A 12032-nucleotide genomic window follows, 5' to 3' on the forward strand; every position below is an offset into this window, starting at 1 on the left:
ATGGTCTAAGTGCTGCTCTGTTTAAGGCCCTTGAGGTCATATCCTCAAACATCTCTATGGCATCATTCCATTTTAATGGTTTCAATTTACTTTTTTTTTTACATTTTAATGGTTTATACCTGGTCTGGAAAGTCTGCGAAATAATTATTTTTCAGACAATATCAATCGTATTGTGTAAATCCATCAATCTTTCCACCCAGCAGTTGGTCCATCCATGCATCCTTTCTTTCTTTCTTACTTGATTGCTTCCTTGCAGTTTCTGTTTTGTAAACTCTCACTATGTTAGAAATAGTCAGGTTCTATTTTAATACCTAATAAGTTGTGAGATGTGTTGGACGCTGCAGTTTTCCAGGTCCATGACTACAGCGAGACACAAACAGCGGTCATGCTGTTAGCCACCGCCTCGCGGATGCCGTCAACCCCATTCAGCCCGCATTCAGAATATTTTTTTTTGTTTTTGTGTGCCCGTGTGTAAATATCCGTGTCTTCGGGTCAAAGCCAATGGCCATGTTCACGGTGACGAACAAAAGTCAGAGCAGACAGAGACTCGCTACCTGCAATATCTGCTGGGTCACAGTCAGTGGTGTTGCCGAGGTTGTTGTGTTTGCTTTAAAAGACGGTACGCTCCAGTGAAGGGCTACACGCATATACCCTCCTCATCACACAGGCCCCCCACCCAATCAGTGCCGGAAACGGGCCCCGACCCTTGCCCTCTCACTCTGCACATATGTACGTGTTACAAGACATACAAATGGAAACTGAAGAAGGGGGGGGGGGGGGTGGCCACTGGAGTGAATCCACCATAACAAGACAGATTGGATGGAAGGGGATCCGGCGCAAGTGTCATGGTCAGTTGACGAACTGCATTTGCATGTCTCTGTGTTTCAGGAGTGAGGAAACAAGTAAAGGTCAAGGTTGGTGTTGCAAAAACTAAAATAGAAACGTGTGAAATGTTGTTGCGGTTCTAGCTGCCGTCTTCAGAAAGCATTAGAAATGAGCCGCATTATTGCATTTGGAGTGTTGTGACGTACTAATGTACGCAGTAAAAAAAGGATTAAATGTTTACAACTGAAGAATTTCTTTATTGCCGTCAGGTTTAGCATGAGATTCTTGTGGTATGATAACCTTAAGTTAAAATACTAATACAGTATACGTCACATAATTCATGATATTTATGTGATGTTATATTTCTGTTGCCGCATCAGAATCGTCCGTTTTAACCAAAAATACGTCCAACCAGCTGAGTTTGGGTTAAATAAAGGGAAACGGCTCCATTAAACAAACATAATTATGAATATTTCAGTGAATGTTGCTGAGTGACACCAGGAAAAATTAGAGAAAATTCAAAACAAGTTCCAATTAATTGCTGAGAATGGGGATCATTGGTTCGCTCTTATTAAAACACGACGCGTTTGCGGAGACAACATGGGTTCTACCACCTTGTTTGAAAAGGATGGAAACGCAACTTTACCTTCCAAATGTGGCTGAATAGAGAAAGCTGACCAGAAATCTACAATAAGATGTCTGCTGATGCCTAAATGTGGTTGGAGCGTCTGTGGGGTTACCCAGAAGGAGACAGACAAGCCTGACTTTTTGTCTTTCTTTAGGTACAAAAATTGCACAGGACTGATGAGCCGAAAAAAGTCAACTTTTATTTAATATATTTTATCTGGACTATTTAAAGACACAGTCCAGCCTGAAGTACCATCAAAACAAATGTCCAGGGTCATCCAGTGTGTTACATTAAAAAAAAGAATACATCTTTGCATATAGAGGAGTTCTGCTCCCTGGAACGATGCCTTTGTGTCCTGACCCCTAAACAAAAGGTCTGCATTCAGGGATTAGGAAGTGGATAGTAAATGCGTCTCGTGTTTTATTTATTTATTTATTTATTTATTTTTCTGTTCTTCTCCAGCGTGGTGAAGGTCCTTCTCGAAGCCGGCGCCGACCCGAACGCCGGAGATGAATTCAACAACGTTTACGACACCTCCAGGGAGAAAGGCATCCACTCGCTGGAAGGTGGGGAAAACTTCACAGCTGCCTTCTCCTGTGTGTGTGTTTGTGTGTGTGTGGTTGTTTTATTACACACGTTAACCTGCGGATAATACGAGACATAATCATTTGCATAAGAATTTACATTTATGCACATGTTCGATTCCTCCTGTATTATTTATTTTTACATATTCAGTGACAACTAATGTATTTTTTATTTGTTTTTGTTCCAAGCTACACAGTTACTCACGCAGATGCATGCATGAGGGGTGCACACACATATGCACCGACACTTTACTCCCCCCCCACCACCACCTCCACCACCACCACCATCCAAGTCTGCGTTGGGTTTCTGCAGACATATTTATACGGGATATGTATATTGCAGACATTTATATGGCTGTCAGGTTTGGGTCCACGTGGGGCTGGCGTAGCGTGGGGAAGCGTTTCCCAGACGCTCACTGATGGATGGGCTAGGGGGGTCTGTGCGACGCTTTATTGGGTTAGCCATGATTATCCCACCCTGTGTTTCACGCACACATGCACACACTGCAGACGGAGACTATCAGAGAGGATGGGAAAGACTGATGAAGCAAGGATGGAGGGAGAGAAGAAGGCACTGAAAGAACACGGATGGAGAGAAGGTTAAAGATGGAGGAGTTGGAAGATGTGGATGTTTAGGGGTTTCTGGAGGGAAGGAGGGGTGGAAGGGAAAGGGCGGGAGGACGAAACAGGGAGTTTAGAGGAACTCTGGAAATAGATGTGGCAAAGTTACGGGGGGGAAGAGGGTCCTGGTGATGAAAGAATTTGATGGACACAAGAGGAGAGGAAAGAGACAGAGAAAATAAAAATGGATGATAGAATAGTGGCACAAGATGAGTGTTTTTATGAAACACAACTAAGGAGAGAGTGATAAAGTGTCTCCATTATGACAGAAGAACAGAGCAGGAGATTTCCTAATACATAACCTGGACTATATATATACCACGATGTTAGACGGTTGAGCTAAAATGTGGAGAAAATTGCAAACTTTCAGAACGAAAGTTCATAAGCGACCTAAAAACAGTCTTGTATGGAGAAAGCTCTTTTACGTTGGTCTTTATCTCGCTCTTGTCTCTGTTTCTGTTTGTTTTTGTGCAGTCCTGGTGTCCAGAGAGGACGAGTTCAGCAGCCGGCTCAGCAGCCGGGCCGGTTTCCGCGGCTGCACTGCGCTCCACTACGCCACCCTGGCCGATGACCCTCACACTGTCCGCATGCTTCTGGAGGCCGGTATGTTGCCACTTCTGACCGCTGAACCCGTCCCAGTGTATTCCACCCATCAAACCAGGACCTCAGAGTTATAGGTTTACTGAAAAAAAGTCAAAAGTGTTGAAGATCCCGGTAAGAATTGCCTTCAAAAAGTGTTAAGACCCCTTCAACCCTCTTACATTTTTATTTCCTGTAAAAACCACAGACTTCAGTGTATTTATTGGGATTCTTTGAGACAGACCAGATTGTGTGTTATTATGAAGGAAAGTTATTTGTGGGTCCAAAGGGTTGACGTGTGTGTAATTTAATCTCAGTATTAATCCAGCTGCTCTCTGAAGGCTTTAGAGGTTTCTTAGAGAACATCAGTGAGCAAAATTAGAACAATTAGTGAAGATCAACGACAAACGGGGCAGAAGGTCAGGAATAACGTGGAGACGTTAAAAGCAGGGTTGGGCTATAAAACAATGTCCCAAGCTTTAAACGTCTTGCAGAGCGCTGCTCTGTCCGTCATCTGAAAGCGAAAGGGGTGCGGCACAAACTGCACATTTACCGACAAATGCTCTGCCACTAAAATGAAAGGCTGCGCAAGGAGAGCATCGTTAATCAGAGAGTCAGATAGTTGTGCACTTTCAGTCCTGCATCTATAGAAGAGCGCCAACGTTGTTGAAAGAAAGCCAAAAGGAAACCCTTTGCCGTGAGCCCTACTTGGCTTCTGGCAATTTGGAAACACGTGAAAGAAGTTGCCGGAGCCAGTTGAGTACATTTCTTTCCAACACCCCGAACATGCCATCCGCCTTTTAAAGTATGGCAGTGGCAGCATCATAATGTGGAAATGGCTTTCTTTAGCAGGGTCAGGGGTGCTGGTCAAGAGTTGTTAAGAAGATGGATGCGCACTCCAGGAAGAAGACCTGTTGGAGGCAGCAACAGACTTGAGACTGCTGTGGAGTTGCACCTCTCTCAAGGACAACAGAAACACACACTCAGACCTGCGCTGGGATGGTTTAGACCCACTGTCCTGCATGTTTTAGGTCTTTCCTGCTGCACCTGACTTCAGTCAATAGGTGGTTAACAAGTTTCTGCAGCACTGGATTGCCTGTTGAGGAGCCGATGCAGTCATTAGACGTGGCATGAAGGACAGTGGGCTCTGAGATCTATCTATCTATCTATCTATCTATCTATCTATCTATCTATCTATCTATCTATCTATCTATCTATCTATCTATCTATCTATCTATCTATCTATCTATCTATCTATCTATCTATCTATCTATCTATCTATCTATCTATCTATCTATCTATCTATCTATCTATCTATCTCCTTCCTTTTTTCCCCTATTTTTCTTTTTTTCCCTTTTTTCCCCCCTATTTTTCTTTTTTTCTTCTTTTTTTCCCCCTATTTTTCTTTTTTTCCCCTTTTTTTCCCCCTATTTTTCTTTTTTTCCCATTTTTTTCTCTTTTTTTTCCCTTTTTTTCTTTCAAGACTTAAAAAAAAATGCTGCTTATGGACCTTCTCCATCCAACCTGACTGATCTTGATGTATTTTGAAAAGGTGAACGGGCAACAATATCAGCGTCTAGATGAGCAAAGCTGCTAGAGACGACTCCAAAGTGCTTACAGCTGTAATTGCAGCAAAAGGTGGTTTTAATAACTATTAAGTCAGAGGGCTGAATAGAAATGCGGCGCACTTTCAGGTTTTTATCTGTACAAAATCTGTGAAAATCTTTTCTTCCCCTGCAGACTTCATTGTTGTGACAGTCTAGCTGTTCAAATACTTTGAGGTTTTTCAAGGCGCTGTACTGCTGGCCAGTGAATGCTATGTTTTTTGGGTTTTTTTTACCCTAAAGTTATCAGTTTAGTCTGCCTAATAGCACAGGTCCCATTACATTTTCTCTAGATGGAAGATGAGATTAGGAATTGTAATACCGGGTGAAACTTTGTTAAAAAGGAGATTTGAATGAAGACGTTCTGCTCCTGCTTGGGAAAAAAAAGGCGCCCATCTTTCCTGGGGAGAAAACAAAAAACCGAAGCCTTTCTTTTATTTTGTCCCCTTGTCTGAAAAGAGGCTTTTGTTCCGACAGTTATTAGTGATAATATTTATGGCAAAGGCTTCAATTTGCTACAGTGAGTTAAAGAATGGAAAAGGTCATTATGGAGATTTGAGCAAACATTTAATCAGTTATTGATATAAAAAGATTTATAAAACGAATCCAGAATTCATAATTTGTTCATCTTCCCCCAGCCCCCATTACACCTGTCGTTGACTTGCGCACACACACACACACACACACACACACACACACACACACACACACACACGCCCCGGGGGCAGCGTATCTCACTCAGTTTCCAGCCGAGCTGTTCTTAAACAAGCTAGGCCTCGTTGAACTGTGACCCCCCCCCCCCCCTCACCCACCCACCCACCCACCCTGCCCAAACTGCGAACATGCCCTTGGGGTACCTCGACGACTGCAGGAAGTGTTTTTACATATAAAGCGATATTATGTGTACCATTTAGGTTTGTAGTCATTTCCATTCGATTAACATATGGATGAATTCATACATTGTGTGATTATTATTATTATTTTTTTATATCTGTGATGCAGCCTGGAGACGACTTGGAGTTGTTTCTTTTTAAGCTGATTGCATCTTTAATAAAATGTCATTCGTTTTTTTGGACAAAACACCCCCCTAACCACCTGAAACCCACACAAGAGCCCGTATTAATGTCTTGCTTATGTTGATGATTGATGGTGCATCTGAAGCTCCGTCCCTCCCGTCTCAACCCCACATCTGGGAGTGCGCTTAAACAAATCACTTCGTCTAACTAGATCAAATGTTCCGCAGAAACATTTTTGAATTAAAAAGGTAAGAAATTTCACAAAGCAGAGACATTTGTTCTAAGACAATCAGATCAATGGCAGATTTGGTCGTAGCTCGGCCGGCGGGGGCCCTTCGCTGGCTTGGCGCCACCATCGGGGCCAATTACAGTCAAAAGGTAGCGCGCTTTCAGTCGCCCTCATTGCCGTCACCCTGTGCAAATGTATGCAAAACGGGAGACTTTTTTAAAGTATTAGCTTTTGATGGTGGCAATCGTTTTTGACAAACCTTACATCCCTTCTGGGGTCTTTTTCTCTACTCCACTTCCTTTTATTGCCTTGAATGCTTCTTAGTTTTGCATCGTGACAAAGAAAGTTGCCGTTTGCCACAGCTTTGGGTTTAGGTGCCATTTGCTTCCCTTATTTGTCTTCCTGTTGATGCACTGTACGTGTTAGTGTCTTTCCTCTGGCTTGTTATTTCCCCTGTGTTTGAGTGCACCCACGTTACTCTCCTAGCTACGGGTGTGCTCTTTTGGCCTGAGCCGGACCTTGGCTCCCATCTTCATCCATCACAGTCTCCAGGCCGACCCTCAGGCTTCACCGCGTCCCGCAGTCGCCCCACCCTACCTGCAGCGGCTCTCTCGCTTCTTCCCCTGGCTCCACATCAGGCCTCTGGCCAGGGGCGCTGAGTAATGGGCAGCTCCGTAGGTGGTAGGAGGCCAGGAGAGACACACATGCTCACAGACGCACACAGAAACAGACACGAGGGCAACACATATGCATAAAGGCCAGCAGGGGCTCTCTCCCACCAGCTGCAGAGAAAGAGGGGGAGGAGGAAATGGGGAAAGAGGAGGGAATCCTAATAGGCATAACTAAAGCACTCCTAATGAAGGGATGTGTGCGATTGTGTGTGGGTGACGGAGAGGAGAAGGCAATGTTCAGCTGGGATGTGTGTGTGTGTGTCTGCTTGTGTGACTCGTGTTAGTGTTGATCCTGTTATAAAGTGCTATGGCCCAGAGGGTTGGCCTGATATTAAAGCCCTAAATGATGCTATTTATTATGTCCACTGTGTGTGCATCTGTGTGTGTGTGTGTGCGGTGTGGGGTACTTTATTGCTTTCCTCCCTCAAGTTTTTGTTGTTTGGGGGACTGTTAGTGGTGTATTGTTGTCAGGATCGATAGCTTTGGGAGCTGGTCGTGAAATTTAAGGATTTATCAATAATCAGCACAATGATTATTAGTCTCTGTAGTCGGGGCACAGAGTAATAAGATCCGCCATTACCTGCATTGATTGTATCCCCTCTCTGCTAAAGAGCAAACTTGGTGGATGGGAATTGTAATTTTTTTAATATTACCTGTAAGTGCTGTTAATGCACTACAAGTATCACCAACATCTCATTAATGACAGATTTCCTGTCGAAGGCCCTCACACTTTTTTTTTTAACTTAGATTTGCACTTGGGTCTGATTTTTAGAGGTCTTACAACAGTACGCTCAGCTAAAAGTTAAATCCCGAACGGTTTTCCAAATGTATTGATAAACACAGGATTCTTCGTGCCGAGCACAGCGTTGGTTTGTATTAGCACATAAGAAATTGTTTAAAAAGGTTATATAGTAGTTAAACTTACTTGAGTTTGCTGGACCAGACTTAGTTGATCTGCAAAAGAGCAACGCTTATTTAGGTGTGCATATACAGCGTTTTACAAAAATGTCAATGTACTTATTGGAGATTTTTTGTGATAGACAAACAGAAAGTAGGAACGTTTTGAATCAGGAGGAAAAGATGTATGGTTTTGTATGGAAAGTGTGAAATGCATATATATTCAGCCCTTCTTAACCCCCCCCTTAAAAAATCCAGGGTCTGATTAAAAATATGAAACCTAGGTCCAGTTGAGAGTCTGTTGCAAGACTATGGTATTAGAAAACCTTGCACAGGAGATGCCATCGGTAAATACTGCGATAAATGCCTAATTTCCTCATTACTCTCTTTGTCATCTGTGCTGTCAATTGTGTCCAGTATGAGGATCTGCTGGCTAAACGTTACCTCAGCAGGTTCTTAACACTTGGATTATATTTGGCATTGATTGCACTCCAAACAGTCCTTTGCACACACTGACATTGCAATGAAGATATACTTGCAGTATATTGTGCAGCCTGGGCAGAATTTGATAATTACAAATAATCTCCATCCAGTCGGACTCACCTTGGGTTTTCTTGCAACAAACAGCGGCCAAAAGGTTTAGTTTATGTTAGGCAGATGAGCAAAGCTAGGACAGACGTATCCCAAAAGACTTGCAGCCAGACAGGTGCGTCTCAGTAAGTTTATTGAAAGTTAATTTATCTCCATAATTCAGGTGAAACACATTGTATAGAATAATTGCTCCCAAACTGATGTTTTTAAGCCTTTATTTCTATTTATTATGATGCTTCTCCTTTTATAGCAATTGGAAACACAACATTTGATCTCCCAAAAGATTAGATTATTACATCAGACCATTATGAAAATAATAAATATATAGGCATAATAAGTATGTGTAATACCTGCTTAAAGGTTGTTATTTTCAAAAGGTATTTTTAATGACTCATATTACATGTACGGTAATTTACTGAGTGGTACCTGTAGTGGGAACTCTGAGGGGTCTGAATACAAATGCAGACCAAACCTTTTACATATTTGTTTGTAAAAAAAAAAGATTAGAAAGCCCCAGATTGTTTTCTCTTTATAGTTACATAAAACTTTGTGTGACGTAAATGGATAAAATCCTTATTGAGTGAATTGAAGTTTGTAGCTGTAGCGTGGTAAAATGTGACAGCGCTCAAGTGTAGGACTGTGTCGATGACTATGCTAAACCCCCTGACTGATCTCATCCAGCTCTGCCCCACTTTGCACATGCTGTGACATTATGCTTATTCAGCATTCATAGTCTAACTCCATTAACTGCTATTTTCCTTTATTTAACCTCATGCTGAGGTTCAACAGCCTGCTGCGTGTTCAGTCGGCACAACAGTCCAGGCTGCTGGTGCCTGGGTGGAGGGGTCAGAGGGGGCATTATCGGCACGCGTTGCAGATATGAAACCCCCTACAGAGGCCTTGCATGGTCCTTCTGATTTCCTGCAGAAGGCCCCAGCAATCATTAAACCAGTTTGACCTCTCGAACTCTCTCCTCGCTCTTTCCATTGATCATGGCTGCTGCTGTGTGTCCACATTATTTTGTTTGCGATGAAAACGCCATATGACCCTGTTATTGATTCGCTACGTATCAACTGTAAAACTGTGTATGTGTGTGTGTGTAATGGCGTACAGGTGCCAACCCGCTGCAGACCAACGGCCTGGGACACACGGCGCGGACCTACGCTAAGGAGGGAGAAGTGAGCGCGGCACTGCAGGAGTGGGAGGGCAAGGTATGACCCGTGCTTCGCCGTCACACAAACACAAAAGACTCGTCTCATTCAGCCTTTCGGATAAGCGCTGTAGAATGCACAAGGAGCTATGATTAGCTTTTATTCCTCCAAACGTCCTTCGTCCCGGTCTGAAACACTCGGGTCCATTCAGAGCTTCGGACATCTGTCTGGTTGACTTCCCATCATGCACGCAGGCAGCCACTCCTCAGGAGGTCTGTGTCGGTGTCGTCACTGACTGACAGGTGCTATTGAGCGTTTAAGTTTTGAAAGCTGGTGGAGGTTAAATGGGGTCAAACCTGTGCTAGACAACAGAGCTGAGTCATTGATAAGGACACCTTGTTTTGGGTTGGGAATATTTTGGATGCTTTTTAATCGATGCACTAATCAGAATTTAGTATCAGACTTTGGATCTGGAGTTTTTTTTTTATAGCTTCAACCTGCAATTCCAATTAAATCAACTCCAGTTTGATTTAACAAGATAATATAAGAAGGCATAAGAACAGCATTTTTATTTCATTATTTTTATTATTTTGAGCTTTCCTGCCTAAGCAATACTCAAACATAGTATTTTAGGAGCCGAGGTGAAATAACAGGAGGAAAGATGGTGTAAAATTGAGTTTATAAAACAAAATATTAATGTTTTGTTTTTTTTTTTTGGGTGTATTGGTATTTATTTAATTTCTCTCTGTTTTTTCTCCAAACCACCTGTAATTACCGTGTGTATAAATGGTGCTATATAAATACACTTGTCTTTAGCATCTTATATTGTTGCCCAGTTCGATTAGCTTTACTAAAACGGTTCAGAAAGCTTCTCAATTGTAAAAGAAAATGTAACTACTCACGACCCACCTCTGAGTAGCTTCTCTTTATGATCTAGATCCTTACCTCAGCTCTGAGATATCCAAAATGCTGCCAACGTTCAAATCTAAAAAGCCCCACTACAGACATGGAAAGCTCACATGATTGTAATAAAGCCACTTTGTTGTGATGTGTTCAGCCTTCCTGTTATCTACCCAAAGTCTTGCCCTCTGTTTCACTCCCTCACAGCTTCAGTGAGTCACCCTCGTCTCAAAATATCGTAGGCAATACTTTCCTTTTTGAAATAGCTGCTTACATCTTTTCAGCTTCTCATTTATTGAAAATGGCTCATTTAGAGCCTTCATCCAACAGCTAACAGCATCTACGCCATCGGGTTTCATTACCATGACTCTGATCTGATGGCATCTGATACTTATACAATCATTTTAAGTTTTTATAAGACGATGAAGATGAATTTCAGGAATACATTCGCAGCTTTAATCCATGTGTTCATAGGCTGAGACTTTTTTTCTTACTGTTCTGACAGCAGAGTCAGCAGTGCTCCCTAAATCTCGATTGAAATGCTGCAAGTTTACAGAACCAGACTTCGTATGCAAACACAGCCCCATAAATGGTATTACCTGCTGCAGAAACAATGGAGAGTATGAATTAATGCAAATTATTACTGAAATATAATAAAGAGTGGTTCACTAGTGGTGAAACTTGTAAGTTATTTCTCCAGGTCTCTTATTTTCAAATAGATGCATTTACATTTGTGGTCATATGTTGACATTCACGCTGCTCACTTATTCATTTTTATAAGCATAAACAGTTATATATTTTGTTTGTTACATCGTATACTGTTCCTGTTCTAACCCATTGCAGAATAACCTTTTTTTTTTTTTTTTTTTGGTGTGTCTATCTGTAACCTCTGCTCTACAATAAGTGCTCTCTGGAGATGCTGAAAGTGATAGGTGTTATTAGATTTCCAAGCTGTTTATAAGCTTGTGTAAAACATGTCATAAAAGGCGAGCCTGTGACATTTCTATATACTTTTCATGGCTTTTTGGAGTCTTGTTGAGCGCCGACGTGCAAAGGATGAGGTATGATTAAGGTCTGATGCACATTAAATCTTTAAGGAATGCACAACTGAGCAAAAGCAGGAAACATGCAAAATGATGAGACATTTTTAAAAACAGAATGAACCCTACGCCTGAAAGAATAGATTTACTTCCCTTGTACTGATCCATGTTCTACAATGTAAAAAAAATATATTTTTTAGGTAAGATGCCCTGAAACAGAATTAACATTAAAGACATTTTAAACCCCTCTTTTAAGTCTTTAGTCTTTGAGCATCAGCGCTGTATGGTGGCGGAAGTGGCTTCTGCCTTTTCTTTGAAATCAAACTCAAGTTATCCATAGTTATCCACCAGCCTGACAGCAGGCTGCAGCTAAGCAAGATGGAAAGAGAGAATAAGCCGCCTGCCTCCACTGCAGGGGGAAAACTGGAGTCTAAGGAGACAAAAAAGGGAAGGATAAATGAGTCATGGGGTGGCTGTGGGAAACAAAGAGAAGGAGAAACTAAGGAAGTAAGAAGCAACGGATGGAGGAAAACCACAGGTAGAAGGGGTAGATGTGTGGAAGGCTTTAAAGAGAGATGATCGAATGAGGAGAACGGGAAATTGGTCGCTGCAGCTTTGTGATTTAAAACATCAGGGGGAAAAAATAAAGTCATGGATGACGTTTATTTAACAATGTATTAAGGTATATATGAATTT

The 12032-nt window shown here is 42.1% G+C and overlaps 1 protein-coding gene across 1 annotated transcript in view; it reads left to right on the forward strand.

Annotated features, from left to right (window-relative positions):
- The window catches only part of clpb (caseinolytic mitochondrial matrix peptidase chaperone subunit B), a 43199-nt gene that overhangs the window by 11894 nt on the left and 19273 nt on the right, over positions 1-12032 (forward strand). The window contains exons 4-6 of the mRNA XM_036149767.1: positions 1916-2019; positions 3133-3261; positions 9359-9456. Of these exons, the coding sequence (XP_036005660.1) occupies positions 1916-2019; positions 3133-3261; positions 9359-9456 (331 nt within the window). The remainder of the gene's footprint in view (positions 1-1915; positions 2020-3132; positions 3262-9358; positions 9457-12032) is intronic.

The sequence above is a fragment of the Fundulus heteroclitus genome, chromosome 18 (genome assembly GCF_011125445.2).
Source record: "Fundulus heteroclitus isolate FHET01 chromosome 18, MU-UCD_Fhet_4.1, whole genome shotgun sequence".
Classification (NCBI taxonomy): Eukaryota; Metazoa; Chordata; class Actinopteri; order Cyprinodontiformes; family Fundulidae; genus Fundulus; species Fundulus heteroclitus.